The 17,725-nt window shown below is 41.7% G+C and overlaps 1 protein-coding gene across 2 annotated transcripts in view; it reads left to right on the top strand.

Moving 5' to 3' along the window:
• jade2 (jade family PHD finger 2) overlaps positions 1-17,725 on the top strand; it is a 248,936-nt gene that overhangs the window by 138,702 nt on the left and 92,509 nt on the right. For both annotated transcript variants that reach the window (XM_051937430.1, XM_051937429.1), the window contains exons 7-9: positions 4,180-4,347; positions 7,537-7,653; positions 15,262-15,747. In XM_051937430.1, coding sequence (XP_051793390.1) covers positions 4,180-4,347; positions 7,537-7,653; positions 15,262-15,747 — 771 coding nt within the window. The remainder of the gene's footprint in view (positions 1-4,179; positions 4,348-7,536; positions 7,654-15,261; positions 15,748-17,725) is intronic.

The raw sequence follows: 17,725 nt of genomic DNA, 5'->3' as shown, positions 1-17,725 counted from the left end.
ATGTGGAAACAGACTAGAGCCCGACTGATGCTGGAATTCAGAGGCTGATGTCGAAACCGATCATCGAGGGTACAAGAACATCAGTATATCCACATCAGTCATTGCTGGCCCGAATAGTGGTTTCTGGCCTCCGAATATTCGGGCCCTATTAAAGACGAATATCCGAATATTCGTTCCGCCCCGTAACGTCCGACGGAGGGAGGAGGGACGGGCGCAGCGCGGCTTGGCGGCGGAGGTGCGGTAGTGGCGGCGGCGGCGGATTGTGACACAGACGGCCCGAAAATTCGGATCCGTTTTCATTTTTAGAAAGTTCTGGCCAACATTTCCTGATGACAGATTGAACCCAGTGTAAACCGACCTTCGTTGCCTTCGTTTTGTCTTCAGCAGAGGTCTTCGGCATCTTGTCTTGTGTATATGCAACGAAGTGAAGCGCGACATCAGAGTCGGCAGCCACCTGGCCATTTGGGTGGTGTTTACAAACACGAATGGAGGAGCCGAAGTGGGCCGAAGATGCAGGGAAGAGACGAGCTACGAATATTTCCGTCTGGGGGGAGGAGGGAGTGATCACATAGACATATGTGTACATGTTTATGTGATCACATGATGAGATGAGCCGATAAGTGCCGATGTGGGCCGAAGGCGGAGGGAAGACAGTAACGCAGCATATTTTTTTCGCCCGGTAACGTCCGACGAGGGGTGGGGGGGGCGAATATTCGGATATCAAATTAATATCCGGATAGTGCCATAGTGAACGAATATCCGGATATTCGGGATATTTGGGTCCAGCCCTAGTAAAGGCACCACTTGACTCGGCTCCACTCTCTGCTCAGCTGTGATGTGAGCTCTGCTACATGTGCTGCAGAAAGAGCTAAAAATATTGTCAATAATGGAGTCGAAACCATTTCTAATTTTCCTCCAGCATCTTTTTCTGTTCTGTTTTGTGAAATAAAGTTGTCGTCGTAGCACATATTGGACAACATGTGTGATAGGCGTTGGCCGTACAGAACGATGGATGAACCCTCTGTGACGGTTTTGAAGCTCAGTGTGGTGACCGTAGCTAATCCAAAAATAAGAAATGAGGTGGCGTTTCAGGGCCAAACAGGCATCTCTGGGTCATGGACTGTAATGTCTAAAGTGGCCAGTGCCTTAATTATGCATAGCTTTAAGCCTTGATATAATTTAAGTTCGCGAGTTGTATAAAACAATCCCCTCGGTAACGTTGTCATAAACAGGGAAGTTAGCTGTTGAGACCAAAGCAGTGTTTGTATCAATCTGTAGACATATTTATTTCTGCTGTTAAATTGGACATCATAATATGGGGATGTATGGGGACTGACTCACTTTTGGAGACAGCCTCCAGTGGCCATTCAGGGAACTGCAACTGGCGATTGATATATCCTGATATCCTTAAAAAGTGATTACATGCTTCATGTTGAGGCTCCATTGGTGGTCTTTGTGAAATTTTATTTCTTGTAAGCAAATAGCTGTTACCATGATGTAATCTGGCATTAAATTTAGGATGATTAAAGACAGTGCTGCACTATTGTTGACTGTTATTTAGGTTGTATGTGCTTGGTATGTCTAAGTCCTTGCTTAGACTTTAATTAAGATGATATATGGGTGATTTTTCCACTTAAAATAAACAAATAAGGGCTACGTTTTAAGATAAGGTCATTTTGATGCATTAATAACAATTCAGTCACACCAACTGGCCTGCAAACATTTATAGACAAATGAAAAATTGCATTATATTAGTGGAATTAGTCCTGAAAAACAATAATAATATCGGGCACATATGAGCTAAACTAATGCAGAGGTGTAAGGATAATTGCAGCGACAGATTTAAACCAGGTTAGCGATCACTTTTTGGCACAACATCTGGAAAATATCTTGTCTGTGGTCCAAAATCATGCCCTAATTTAGCGTTCAGGAATTAAGTCTTTCTTTTCTTTTCTTCTTCATATGAAATCCAAAAGGAACAATTATAAAAAAGAAGGACATCAGGATAATCCCAAATATGTAACAATTAAAAATATTCACCCCATCATCTCGTTCCAGAACTATGTGGCTCAGACGGACGTACGTTCTTCTTGGTTTGTTTTTCACCGTCAACGTGCAGTTTTGATTACAAAGTTTCTCACTAAAGCTTGTTTAAACCCTTCTCTGCGGTCTTCTGCCTCTGCTGCACCTTTATTGGTCTCCTAAGTTGGCAGAAACGTGCATTACATCACCTCTCCTTTGCGTGCACATGTTCATCATACACCAGGTACAAACAATTTTGGGATCAGTTCATCAAAACATGACGGCGTAGTACTAAAAATGCTCCAGAGCTCACAGGGTTCCTTCGGTGTTTTCCCAGCTTTTGAACAGGTAGGTGCCAAACACTGAGGTGTCATGGAAACAACATGTAACAAACAGCGAGAGAAACGGCTGCTCCCCGAGGTATTAAGTAATATTATTGGATTAAAGTGTGAGCACATCCAGCACTGGCTGTTCCTCCTTGAGCTCGGCCGACCCCCTAACCTTCAGCAGGTGGAACACAGGCCCTGCTCACCGAGCCGTTTGGTTTGATCAATAAATTCCTTTGATCAATAAAGTGCTTTAATTGCTTTTAATGAAGACAGAGTGTTTGATGTCTCCTTTCGCTACCTCCCGTCACTTCGGCACCAGCATGTCGGTGTGAAGTTAGTTTTTTTTCACAACCTTTCTGTCGTTTTATGTTCTTAGAGATGAGTATGTGCTTTTCAGTTGTTTAAAACGTGATGCATCCTTTCCCCGTCACACTCCGGATCTAAATTTCATTCTGACCTCATCTAAAGGAGTGATACTTTGACTGGACTCATTAGAACTGTGATTTGATAGAAGTAAAGCAGAGGAGGAAGCAGTGATGGCAGAAAGAGGAGGCTTGAGAACGACTCCCTCGACGCAGTAAGAGGAGTAAATCATGTTGGACAATAAAATCACTCTCTGTTTCTGAGCCTGGGGAGCAGGTCTTATCTGATATAAGTAAGCATGCTATTATGCTGCCATGAAAACCTTCCATGGCACCCCTGTGTGTGTCAGCGGAAGGAGAACTGGGTGGAGCCCCGATGATACAATGACCTGCTGGGCTTTAAAAACAACACAAGCGGCATTTCAGAAATGTGTTGCTTCCTGGCAGCGAGCTGAGACCAAAGTTTTGGGTGAACAATAATATGGAAGGAGGATTGTTATATCAGTGTTACTGGAACAGCAGTGAGGATAGTCTTTAAGGCAAGGGTGTCAAACATGCGGCCCGCGACCCAAAAGTGGACCTCCAGAGGGTCCAGTTCGGCCAGTGGGATGACTTTGTAAAATGACAGAGAAGACCTTAACTGCAGATTGTAAATTTGTAAAACTATGAATTTAAAATAATGTCTAGATCATGATAAGTTGATTTGATCATAAAGTAAAATACTAGATTGCTCATTGTTCTTTTGTTTTGTGTCTCATTTTTGTAACATTTTGTCTTGTTTTTATTATTTTTGTCTTTTTCTGTCGTTTTGTGTTTCCTTTTTGTTTCGCTTCAAGCCTCTCCTGTGGTAGAATTAACATAATATCATGCCTTCTCTCATCACGACAGGTCACTGTTACTTTGACACTGCTTTTCAAATGAACGCATCCACCGGGCAAAATAGACAAACTGCATCAGCTTACAAAGAAAACATGTCATATTTGTTTAAACGGCACTGAGCTTCATCCCACTTTAACAGGCTTGGGTGATGCTCGCCCTCACAAAATCAATACAACAGCAACAAGAATAATAATAAACAGGGCACATTTGACCTTTTTCAGAAGTTGCAAAACAAATAAACAATAAGTGGTGTTTGTAATTACAATTCCTCATGTCTTTGCCTGTAAGTCTAAAAGAAACTGATTGCAAATTACTCCTTTGTAACACCACATATTGACAAATGAAAGATAGAAGAACATAATAAATATTGAATGGAAAAGTATTGTGTTGTTTAGCTAAACCTGGTAGCTGGTTAGCTTAGCATGAGGATGGTGGATTTCGTCACCTTCAGACCCAAACATTCCCAAAATCTCGAACATTTTCCTGAACATGATTCAAAATTTACTTGAATAAAACGTCTCTGTGCGTGTCTCCTTCACATCATCACCTCTAACATCTTTCCTCCCGCATTTCCTTCCGTGTTCCAGGCGTGTTACGGCATCCTGAAGGTACCGCAGGGGAACTGGCTGTGTCGGACCTGCGCTCTGGGGGTCCAGCCAAAGTGTCTGCTCTGCCCCAAGAGAGGGGGAGCCCTGAAGCCCACCCGCAGTGGAACCAAGTGGGTCCACGTCAGCTGTGCCTTATGGATCCCTGAGGTGAGACCAAAGACGAAGAGGTCAGATGGTCCGAGGGTTCATTTACGGTCGGATGGGGGTCATTTTCTGTGGTCTGGAAACTGAAGTCAGCAGGTTATTCCATTTCTGATGCAGTCCAGGATTTAATCGACTGCAAATTCTTTCTTTTGTTGTGTGAGCTCAGAGCTGCACAGCTTCCTGTAATTTGTGCTGAATTATAGGTAATTATTTATTTTTTAAAAAGAAGTGAAAATCAGTCAGCAAGGGTGCCAAAAAAGTATGTGAAAAAACTATGAAATACTGTAATGTTCAAAAGCTGTAGAAACAGTTAATATCTGTAAAACAATTATATTTTTAGCTACTTTGAATATAGTTAAAGTGTAATTTTACAGTCACACATTGCAAAAAAGGCAGTACTATTTATTAAATACAGATTTTTATTTTATTGTGGACACTATACACATTTTCTGCTTTTTTTTCTTTTACAGTCAACATGTAAATTACTACTTTTTTGTATGATTTTATCAGACATTTTCTAACATGACATGTAAAATATGTAACACATAACGACATTATTTACCATTTTTCTGTCCTTAATGTATTTTTCTTTCATAACAGTAAATGTCTGTAAAAATACAGATTTTTTTATGATTTAAATACAGCAAAATATGATAGTTTCATAGTCCAGCGTAAAAAAGATAGATTTTTGTCTGTTATTTTCTGTAAGTTAACAAAATGGGCAAAATCTGTAAAAGAACTGCAAATTGTTCAAAATATTATAGTTAGAAATACAAAATAAATGTTCTTTTTTTTACAGTGTAGCTTCAGTAGGTTGAATTTGCATTTTGAACCCAGATATTTGGTTACAGTCAGTAACACACAACTCTTTCAGCCCACATATGACATACATGTGTCTGGAAAATATCATAAACATCACTTAAACCTTTAACGTTGCTATGAGTTTACATTTGCACCTGTCACTGGTTTCCTCCAGGCTGTATTGCCTAGAATAAATGCTTAAAATACTTAATGTAGCTCCTTCAGTCAAGTCTGCAGATAATTCAAAATGATGCGGGAGGAACCTGTTTGTCAAGTGTGCAGCCGAGCAGCCGCTCATTTTGCCTTTGATTTGTCGTGATAATATCTTTTTGGAGGCATCTATCACCTGAAAGCTCCAAATGGAGTCGCTCATTTCAGAGGTTCGGGGACTTGCTTCACGCCTCGCACACCTTTAAAGCGCTAAGACAGTCAGTCATGTGTCTTCAGTCTATTCAGCGGCACATTTCTCAATAATAGAGTGGCTTTTGGCACCGCGAACCTTTTACTTCTAATTGCCTTCTGTCACCCTTGATTGGGCTAATTGTTTTCGTTGCTCCGTTTGCTTTTGTTTTCTCTTCCTAGCGTGGAGGAGGGAGGAGAAAGGGGGGGGGGGGGGGGGGGGGGGGGGGGGGGGGGAGAAAAAGATAATTTGCATGTCTGTGCTCAATGTGTGTTTGTGCGTGTGTCCTTGCAAAGAGCTAAAGAGGTGTTAATGGCAGACCTGTACACAAATTAACCCCCGCTACCGCACACATCGCAGCGAGAGCTTGTAGGTTTTTTCTTCTGGATATGATCGCGTCGGAAAAAAAAGGCTGGCGTGTGTTTGCATGTGTGAACACACCAGCCAGCCTTCAAACGATACAGCCCCCCCGCAGTGCTGTGTGTGGAGCTGCTATTTTGCCCTCTGCCTTCAGCCCCTAGAGAGAGGTCTTCCTTTAAACTGCTTTCCACCACACACACCCACTCTCATAAAGCCCTTCTTTTAAGACGCCTTTCCATTTAACCGTGTGATTTCCACCCGTTTCCACTGAAGTGATTTCAAATTTCGACCGCTTTATTTTTTTTTTCATCTCTTGGCTTTGAAATGTGAAGTAATTGAGGCTACAATAACCGTGAATGAGCATGTTAAAGACCTGCACGTGCTCACACACACACACACACACACACACCCACACCAGTATCGACAACCAAAAGGAGAGGATGGAGGGTGTGTGTAAGTGCAAACCTCTATGTGTGTGTGTGGGTTTGTATATGTGACGGAATCATGGCTGCAAACAATCCAATCAATTAACTACACTACTCAAAAAGTGGAAATCCTTTTGCCATCGATTGGCTCATACATCAACTGTATAAAAGAAGCGGGCACTGACAGTGACGGCTGTGGCATCATTGTCTGGATTGCACTTTCTATTGACATTCTCAATGGAGTGAAAATTGACCCCTACTCCAATTGAGTGTGTTGCACAAAAGACGTCAATAATAGCAGAAAGAGCAGAGGCTTGTTCTGCCGACGAGCACATGAGAGGAGAGGAAGAAAATGAGATAGAAGGACGAGTGGATGAAGAGAGGGAGGAGCGCGACCTGCGGAAATCAGCCGTCAGCTCGTTAATGCAGGACAAAGACGAGAGGCCCGCGCCTCAAATACGAGAAGATGTGTGAAAGAGGTGGACAAAAGAAAGAGGCAGAGTGGAGGAAGGAAGGAGGGAAGAAATGGCGCTTTGGTGATGAGTGCCCTTCACTTGGTTCTTCATGGGTAGCTGGCACAAGTCAATGACTTCTTGGTTGTGTTTGGTGAAGGGAGGTCCGGGGCCAAAGCTGCTCTGAATGGACCTCTTAGAGAGAGCGAGTCACACTGAGCTTCATAATAACGGAGCACATGTGTCCTCATTCTGGGTCCAAGGAAAGCTCTTTTTTTTTCTTAAATTTGCTATCTTGGCCTTGAAATTGGAAGACTGAAGCAGTTTCTTTAAAAGTTACAATGAGGCGACTCTTAACATTTTTTGGAAAGTTCGGTGGAAATTTGGTGACTGTGAAGACATTCCATAGATAACTGTACCACTAGCAATCACAACTGCTTACGTTCATGTCATATTTTAATAGTTTGGTCCATATAATGCTGAAAGTACCCATAACTATCTCACCAATGATTCAAAACTCAAAGAGAAAGCCAACAAATCCTGGCATTTAAGATGCTACAAGCAGCATCTGTTTGTCATTTTTGCTCAGTTAACAAGTCAAACTGATAATTGCAATGTATGTTATTATTTTTTCATTCTACTAATTAGTAAAAATCTTTTCAGTGGTAAAAAGGAACAGTTTATACAGTTAATCTCCACACAGTGTCTGCCTTCTGTTAAATGTATGTATTTGTGTGTGTTGTGTGTCCTGTAGGTGAGTATAGGCTGTCCAGAGAAGATGGAGCCCATTACCAAGGTTTCCCACATCCCTGCCAGCCGCTGGGCTCTGTCCTGCAGTCTGTGTCGAGAACACACAGGAACCTGCATTCAGGTACGTTACGTCAGTAATCAACACTGCATATGCACTGATTTTTAAAGTAACTTCGTACTCAGGCATAAACTAACCGTGACGTCACCCGGATTTTGCTACTTCCTGGTCGCCGTTTTGGATTTTTTGGAGCCAGTGACGTAAAAAGCGTCACCAAACAGGCTGGACCGGAGAGCAACTAGGGGCAGGACCAGTCAATGGGACTGTCAATCAAGTATAGCCACGCCCCCTGGCTCCGCCACCTTTAACGATTTGTTTCAAATTCAGTATTGATTTATTTTAAGATCGGCCACCTGATCTCTCATTTTGACCATGAAAACTAACGGGAAAAAAATCCTGAGCTGTAGAAAATCAGTCTATCCAATTTTATTTATGGAGAAAAAGCTTTTTGGAGCCAACCCTAGCGGACGGCGTGATATTGCAAGTTTTTGACACTTCCGGGTTGGCTTCAGTTTTGGAGCCAGATGCTACGTCCATCTTTATATACAGTCTATGGTTCTTACCTTCTCCTATAGCTGAAGATGTAATAAACAAATACCCTCCAGTGAAAAGCATGTTTTTTTTTTACCTTGCTAATATGTTTATATGGTGTTTTTTTGGTAGTGGCTGAGCAGAGTACTGGTGACAGTCTAAAAAAAAAAAAACTGCTTCTTTCAAACCTGAATACTGTCAGCTTGCTGAGTGGGGCTTTCTGTGTCGTTATTATTCTTTACAGTCAGTTCCAACATCTATGAATTGAATTAGTCCGATATTAGAACTTGCAATCTGGAGCATAAAGTAGTTTTCGTAGGTGAGCTGGTGTGCTCGAGCTGCCTTTAGTGAGAAGAGGTGAGTGGAGAGAGGCAGGGAACACATACACTACCATTCAAAGGTTTAGAGTCACTTAGATATTAACTTATTTTTGAAAGAAAAGCTGCCTGCTGAGGATCACATGATTCCACTACAAATCCAGACTTATCGGACATGTTACAAGGAACAATTGATTAAATTGTGGGGGTGTTTCTGAGCCCCATCAATTCCTGCCGCCCGCTACATATTTAGGTCATGTGATTCGGTATCCGTACATAACATACACATGCATGACACACGCCTGTGCTCAGTGCAAGGTCAGGGAATGAATAATCTTGGCGGAGTATTGGGCTCTCTGAGTGTTTTTCTTGTTTCTTCTGTGAAGGAGAAATGCTGTCAGAATAATGTGTTTGCTTCTGTTTTTGCCTTTTCTGAATTTGTAAAGTTTAGCAAAAGCATGTTTGCTGCAGTGTTGGATTTTTCTCCAACAGCTGCTGTCCACTTTTCCTCTTATCCCTTTTCCCTTTCTCCATCTTCTTACTATTCTCGTGCTGTATCTCAATTGGAAGTGGTGTAAAAATTGTTAAAAGTTTATGTCGTGTGTGAAATTTTGGAGTGACACCAACACTCAAACACTCTGATCCTTGCATTCGGAAATACATCCCTCTAGGTACGCCCACACAGCATGATATACACCTGTAGAAACGCATAAATACAGCAAAACACGAGTAGAATTATAAAACGCATGTACGCACAATCACAAAATGACAACACAGATCATTGCATTTCTAAGTCTCTTGCTGGGTTGTTTGCGTCCAGCCCTGCTTTAACATGCTGCTGGGTGCGCAAACAAATCCCCCCCCCCGCTGACTCACTCACACTAACTCACTCTGCAGCCATTAGCCTGAGCACATTCAGCGGATAAAAGTGCCCTTAAGGTGAGCTGCGTTTCTAAAGTCCCATGCTGCATATGGGTACGTATCCTTGCGGTTCATTCACGTGCATGTCGGATGTATACGTACGAGTTTATTGGTGCGGTGGTGTTTGCCGTCGCGGTATTGATACCGTAGATTAACAGCGAGCCCTTGAGCGAGAGTTGCCCGTTGGGAGCGAGTGTCTCTCTCCTGTTTCCATCGCTGGAGGCAGGCGGCTGTACAAACGCTCTCAGTATCAGCTGCCACCTCGCACATGAGGTAGAGATGCTCATATGGCACGGCAGCACGAGCGGCGGGAAGCCTTTGTAGGACCCTAATGTAGGGAAAAGTGTGAAATAACAAGTCGGTTTTCTGTCATGAAAAGTTTCTGCTCAGGGAGAGAATAAGAAACACATCGTCAGTGCTGATCTTTCCAACTGTTTTTCATATTTGAGCGTTTTGATGAACGCTCAAGCAGCTCACGAACACATTGTAGATGAAACAAAATGTATGATCCAAAGTTGCCCTCGTAAATCTGTAGCTTGTGTGTTTTCAATGTGCAGCAGGTCACAGCTTTAGAAATCTTCTATTTCTGATGCTAAAAGCCGCTTTGTTGTTCGATACTTCAAGCCTTTTGACTAATAAAGGCACCTTGTTGTGTCTCTTTTCATGTGCAGCTAATGACGGTCGAGTGTTCAGAACAAAACGTCTGTATTTAACAGCCCCCCGTATTAATTGGCGACTTCTCTGAGTGTTAGGAGGCTCTTAATCACTGCTTTAGTGAAGGAAGGTGCACCGGAAAGGTCAGATGGTTCAGACTGTACTGTATCTGTAAAAGCTCAAAGACAAGTGAGTCTGTGAGCAACAGTCTTCAGTAATGGGGTGATACGCTCAGCTAATTAAAGCCTCTCTGCTTCATGGTTAGTTTGTGTTCTTCAGAGATTTCAGAAGGACACGGCAGCCCCTCAGATTTAAATTACCTGCAGCTCTGCTATGAGTGCATAAGGTTAATACGTAAACACATACTGTAGGTTAAGTAGATCATCTAAATATGTTTTGAACTGATGACAACAGCCTGCCAGTTAGCTTTTACGCTACAAACTCATTCTGTGCAACCTAGCGTTGTTCAAATATAGAGAACTTTGTGTAAAAGTCAAGTAGAAATGTCAAAATTCTCAAAGATACCGACTTTGTTTCGATTAAATTGTGAATAAAATGATGCGCGAAGCACCGTGCGTACGTTTTAGAGAATGTTGGAGTCATTTTAATGTTAGAAAGTTAATATGACTTCAATGAAGAGCTGCAACAAGACCAATGATAATCTCAGTAAAACGAAATGACGTTAACATCAGTCGCCCTGTAAGTACGCTGTGAAAAGGTTCAGAGAAATTCAGCTTTTACCACATGTGAATAGCACATTGAGACCAGTGAATGTTTGCAGATTTGAAGGAAGTCCAAGGTGTTGAAAATGTATAGGTGTGAAAATCATCGCAGTTTTTCAAAAACTTGTGAAAAGAAGTGATCGAAAGAGGTTGAGACACGTTTTAATTCTGTTTTAATGTAAGTCGGCAACGTAGCTGCACTGAAAGCTCAAAGATATCAGCCTGGAAATATGAATTAGGCGTAAGAATGCACTGAAGAGCAAACGTAGGAGTGAAATAATTACTGCATCAATCTGACTTACAGGGAAATGAAGGAGCAACTTGAGACTAACAAGCTGATCACATGATTAATCACTAATATACACGAGTGCTCAAAGACACTTTATCAACCAGGAATTTCACATTTCTAACCTTTTTCTCGCAACGGCACGTGAAAAAAAAGTATTAAAAACAGCTAATATTTGACGAGTGCTCTCCAAATATTACTAAATGAAAATTAGCAACCTTTCCCAGTTTTGGTAAACACGTTTGACATTTATGGCTGAAAAATGATCAGGAGGCCCCGAGTTCCTTCACAGCACCATTTTTAATGGGAAACAAAATGAAAAGTTCACCAGATGCCATCCTGACACAAGCAGAGGAGTGCGTGCAACTATTGCAGATCGAGCTTTTATGGCTGAAAGTAACAGCTGACGCAATGTTACATCACTACATCTGCATGTCAGTGATATCTGATGTAATCTATAAGAAGTATTGCCACATGCAACAATTACTATTTTAAGGGGTAATGTGTTTTATTTCGTGTCACAAAACGGCAGAATCCACTCAGATGTAGAGATTTAATCTACATTTGCTCCTTTTTTCAGTGTATAAAGTCATATTTTTTCAGCAGTTCTCTAATAATTTGACATGAGATTCAACATATTAAGATGGCGTTATTTATTTGTTACTTTTTAAGTTAATTTTATTTGTGTGAGATCTTCTTGCGACATGAAACTCAGGAGCCGAACCCTGAACAAAACCTAAAAGTCTGCTGTCGGTCGATGAAGCGCATTAGAGGAAAATGCAGACAGTGAAGCAGAGAAGTATTGATTTTCTTCTTGTTTGCAACAGTTACATGCACACGCAAAACAAAAGAAAGGAAGTGTTAATTAATGAAGTGTAATTTGTGTTTTGAGTACCGCTTTGCAACTGATTTGCATCTCCAGATAATTACTGCGAATCACACATATGGCGTCCGATGAGGAATCAAGCGTTTATAAGCCAAAGAAGATGTGATATAATGATGGTGAGTAGGCCTGGAAGCGAAGTTACGTCATGCACGGGGTTTAAGATTACTGCAGTCAAACCGACATGTTGTCGTCCACAAACAGAAGCGTTTGGAGGCAGCGTGGGCACCGATAAAACGTTATTAATGAATCCCTGCCAGAACAGAGCAGGTGCAGTCGAAAAGGCCAGATGAGTGTTTTTTGCGATGACTTGGCTCGCACCAAACAACACATCCAGGCGGCTCCACGCTGTGTTCAACCTTTTGCCTTTTGACACCGAATAAGTGAGAGCAGCTGCAGCGGCTCAATCTGACATTTGGTTGGTAATAAAAGTGGGTCTGTAGTGGAGACCTGTGACTGTAACACTTTTTAACAAGATGATGGATCTGTAGTGGTGGCAGATATGTGACTGTTGGATCGTACCTTCTGTTCCTGTTTACTCAGTGATTTAGTGGTTAGTCGGTGCATCAGGTGAGATAGCTCACCGAGTTTCTCCTATATAACAGCAAATGAAGCACTCTTAACACAAGACAATACACTGAGAGAGAAACCTAGTCGTCATGAAGACTTGACCTTAAAGGATCGAACCACCCAAATACCAAAAAAAACAAAACATTTTAGGTACAGTAGTTGTGTTTTTATGCTCTTTTTGAAGTATTGCATGAGAAAATGTAAATGTAAGTGACATCACATCATGGTGCCTTAAAAGGTGTAAATACTGTATATTGACTTTTAATACAATTAATATTTCTATAGATTTTAAATTAGAAGTATTTTGTTTATAGTATTGTACAGCAAGTTGGGTTTTTGCAGAGTATATACTAGGGCTGGACCCGAATATCTGAATATGTGATTGTTATGGTGGTATCCGAATATTTATTTTGAGATCCGAGTATTCGGATGCCCCCCCTCTCCCCCTCGTACTATTCAAATTCTTTATTCGGAATAACCCCTTGAGGTGTGTCACCTCGTTTTCGAGGGGGTCCAGTTAGGCAACAGTACAGCAATATTACAACACAATACAATACAACACACAAGCACATTCACACACAAACACAAATACAAAGGATATTCAACCAAACTACCATAATACAGTCTTTATCTGCAGTGACTCAGAAATGGACAAGGTAGGAAAATAACATGAGGAGGTGATGAAATAAAAAGATCCCTCAACCACAAAAGCATTCAACCCTAAGATAAGAAGACAAAGCATGTTTGAATAGACTTAGATTAGGGAGGGATCTAATATTAACAGGAAGATTGTTCCAATCAGCAGGAGCTTTAAACTTGAAGGCCTATGTTGTACGATCTGTATTCGACTCATCCCTTCTGCCTGTTTTATCTTTCAGTTATTTTTGTTGTATGTAAGCTGCTGAATACTTGAATTTCCTTCAGGATTAATGAAGTACATATCCATCTATATGATAGAAATATTTTTTTTCAAAAAGTTCTGATGTAGCAAACCTTTAAGTCACATGAAAGCTTGGCTGCATCTCCTTCTTTGTTTTTGCCTGCATCTCCAGAAACCATAAAACATGTCCACTGCCAACTAACAAGAAAGAATAATTACTACAAAGCAACGTTCTTCCTGTGTGTAATCCCTCCAACAACTTCTAGTTGTACCTCAGGCTCAGAGTTGCTTTGGCTCCTTTCAATAGGCAGGAGAAACCTTCCTCTAACCCTCCAGATGTCTGATCTCACCCTGTCTCTGGCCAGGGCTCAGTCACCCAGTGGAGGAAACTCATTTCAGCTGCTTTCATCTGCAGTCTTATTTTTCAGTTTCTACCCAAAGTTCATAACACCAGGTGAAGGCTGGAACATAGATGGACTGCTGTTTTTAGTAGTTGTTAATAATTACCCATCGATGAGTTGCTGTTAGTAATTCCACAGATTAAAAAATATTACAAATGTGAGATGGAAGACGGCAGCTTGTTTGTGTTACTAATGAAACTACCTGACGTAGCGATCACTTGGACTACGGGAAATTCCCTGGGAGCGAGCAAAGAGCATTGTGGGGGTTTAGCTAGCAACAGGTGCCATGACAGAGACTTCTGTAGCGATTAATGGACAAACTGGACATATGCAAGACGAACTACAGGATACTTTGACAGTAGCTAACGAAACAAAGACACTTTTACGCCCAGCTTATATCAGCTGTGCAAGTCGTGGTTTAGGCATGAAATCTTTAAATACTATCCCATATACAAATAAGCATTGACACAACGTCAAATCAAGGAAATCATTGGGGGTAGCATGAAGACGTAAGCAGCCCGAGGTCTCAGTAACACTCAGGTTGGAAACTCACAGATTCAACGCACTGTTAAAGGCTGGACGGTTGTAATAATGGACTGGTTCATGTCACAGTGATGACCTATTATAGCTCTAAATCTGCGTATTGGACTGTGCTAGAGAGTGATACTTAAAATTCCAGCACAGACTATCTTAAATTCAAGGTAATTACAGCGAAAATGGGGTATTATGGCTTTTAAAGTTATGTAATTTTCGCCTCGACACACAAACGGCATTAGGAAATGTTCAAAAGCCCGTACCAATCAGAACTGGACTGCTTCTTCGGGAGGAAGTAGTTCCAATTAAAACTTATTAAAGCTTTTAAAAACTTTCTTTAAAGCGAGAAAAAAGAAAAAGGATAAGCACTGGATAAGCTTAGCTGCCTCCTGTAATTATTTTTAAGCATGAAATCAGAGAGAGGATGAGAGGGAGAGAAGGAGTGGAAATGTTACAAGTTGTTTTCCAGATGGTGGAGTCACTACCATCAGTCAGGTTTTTGTCGCATACAAAACACTGCAGAGCTACACAACCTCCCGCTGGATGCTGAACTCCTCTGCACACACACACACTTACGCCGCACAGGCGTTTACAAATGTGCATTTACGTGCACGCAGTGACAGCGGCGGACAGCCACGAGGGCTCAAACGCACAAAATCACACTGTGCCTGGAGGGACACAGTGGGAGGTCGCCTCTTAGTATGACCTGTAATGGATAGCACTGAGAAACACACACTCTGACACACATCCCAAAAATGTCAGCAGAAATGGTGGAACCGTGTTTGTTGTGACTCGGCTTGTCTTTCTGCTTCGCCGCACTGGTATTGGAACCTTGATAACGCAATAAATGGACCGAAAATGACACTTCAAAACAAACAGTTGTGACAAAGTGTCTGAGAAATTGAAGACAGTTTTTTTGTGTGTGTGTTTGTGTTTGTCTGCCTTTAACTCTCCTTCATCTTTCCCTCCCAGTGCTCCATGCCCTCCTGTATTGTGGCCTTCCATGTGACATGCGCCTTCGACCACGGCCTGGAGATGAAGACCATCCTGGCCGAGAACGACGAGGTGCGCTTCAAGTCCTTCTGTTTGGAGCACAGCTGCGCCGTCGCCAACGGTTCTGCAGCCGCCTCCAGTTCCACCGTGGTGAGCAATGGCAACCACACCGCCGCCAACGGAGCTCACGGTGCTGCCAGACCTGACTGGGACGCCGCTGCCATCGGTGTGACCTCCGAGCTCCGGCAGGACCAGCAACACGAGCCGAACGGCAGCAGCGACGTAGAGCAGAGGTCGGTATCTCACCTGGTTTCGGTGTCGGCGTCGGAGCGAGCCGAACGGGACCAGCTGGAGAGAGAGAAGGTGAGCCAGAGGAAGCAGAAGCTGCAGGAGCTGGAGGACGAGTTCTACCGACTGGTGGAGCCGAGGGAGGTCGCTGAAAACCTGGGGCTGCCCGTCACCCAGGTACGTCCAGCTGTATGAAGGAGACGTATGAAAAGACAAGGAACGATACCACGCTTGTCACAGGGAGGGACCAATTATTGAGATAGCTGACTGTTGTGGCATTTTTCTGATTATTGATATCAGTATTCTTTTTGACTGATTATTGACTGTTGTCTTCATTTTCGGGCACCAAAAAATATTGTTTCCTTGTCTGAAAAAAATCAAAAAATCCATCAAAAAATTTCCCCAAATTTCTGAAAATTTGCAAAACTTTCAGGAAGAAAATTCCAATAATTTCTTAACCCTTTACGCTTCAGTGCGTCGTAGGTGTACCGCCGGCGGTACACCTACTAATTTGCATAGGAATTTCAAGAATGTCCGACGGCTGCAAACCCGATTATACAAACACTATACGCCGATGGAAAGCTTAGATTCTCATGAATCCGCCGGTATAAACCACTTTCAGATGCGATTACCACAGCGGGTGAGAAAAACACATTTGTCCGACAAAAACGAATATTCATCCATCCGTTCTCTATACACGGCTTCAACGTACACAGCGCGACTCACATTTCCGGGTTCATTATTACACACAGAAAAAAAGATTCCACAAAAAACGGCCATAATCCAACCTTTTACATCCAGACAACACAAGCCAGTAAACTATTTTGTCCAAAACATGTCCTGAAGTCGGTATAAAATCCACGAATTGGTCGTTTTCAAGGAAATGCACCTCGCGATGTGCGTCCAATATTCCCTGTATTTTTCGTCATTTTTTTTATTTAAAAATAGAATATTAGCGATTTTTTGTACTGAAAACGGCTGGAATTGACTGAAGCTTAAAGGGTTAAAAGTTTCCCTTAAAACATTTAATTAAAAAAACAACCCAAATTTGGCAAGGAAATTCTTGTAAATATTTTAAAAAATGATCAAAAATCTTCCAAAAAAATCCTAAAAATATCTAAAGTGGTTACACACATATATTAGTAAAACTTCTGATATTTTCTTTAAAAAAACATTTTTAACATTTCTTTTTTTCCACCAAAAAATGTTCAAAGATTTCCCAAAAATGTTGAAAATGTGGACATCAGAAGTTTCACTGTGAAAATTTGTAATTTTTTTCCCCACATTTTCAAACTTTACAACGGGTCAATTTTGACCCGCAGTACGACACGAGGGTTAAATGTGCTACTTCAGGTCTGATTCAGCCTGTATCACTCTGTGGTCTCAGAAACTGTAAACACTGAATGAGAAACACAAGGAAAATGGAAAAAAAAAAGGAAATTAGCTCCTCTCACAGTGGCTAAGGTTATGCTAATGGATAGCCACTGATTTACCTCAAACAAAGTCTGGAAAACAATAATTAATTTAAGATCTTAGCAAGCAGTAAAAGTGACAGAACAGTGAAAGATTAAGAACATAGAGAAGAACAGCATTTATAATTGCAGACAAACTCCTCATTCTCAGTCGATCAAACACAAACATTATTTTTATTTTACATATTTGGTTAAAGTCAACCTTATTAATGAAGGGGTCTAGTTATGAGTGACAGGTTCTCTGCTATCACATGCTGGGAACTCATTAAATCTCATACATATGGTTCCAAATATCGGTCTTTCTTGATTACCAATAGTCTGCATCAGTATCGTCCCTGAAAAGAAAACCCATATCGGTCGATTCCTAACTCTTCTCCGTGTGGATCAAAAATAACTCCTCAGATATAAATACAGCGTAATTACAAAGCACACAGACAGGGTCAACAAGTTGAAACGGCTCGCTGATGGGAGAGGTCAGAATAGCAACACTTGTTCTCGCTAAGAGGCAGCAAGTATGCAAATACTGTAACTGCTCAGTTTGACAGCGACGTGCAGCTGAGCATCTCAGAGGACGCGATTCCTAGAACCGTGAAGAAAGTTCATTTCTGTCCGCTAAGAACGAGCAGCTTGAAGGAAAACACAGCCTGAACTGATGACATTTTTGGCACCAGCAGTGTAATAGC

The sequence above is a fragment of the Acanthochromis polyacanthus genome, chromosome 17 (assembly GCF_021347895.1).
Source record: "Acanthochromis polyacanthus isolate Apoly-LR-REF ecotype Palm Island chromosome 17, KAUST_Apoly_ChrSc, whole genome shotgun sequence".
Classification (NCBI taxonomy): domain Eukaryota; kingdom Metazoa; phylum Chordata; class Actinopteri; family Pomacentridae; genus Acanthochromis; species Acanthochromis polyacanthus.
The sequence above is the reverse complement of the archived record's forward strand: the minus strand, read 5'-3'. Positions and strand labels throughout refer to the sequence as shown.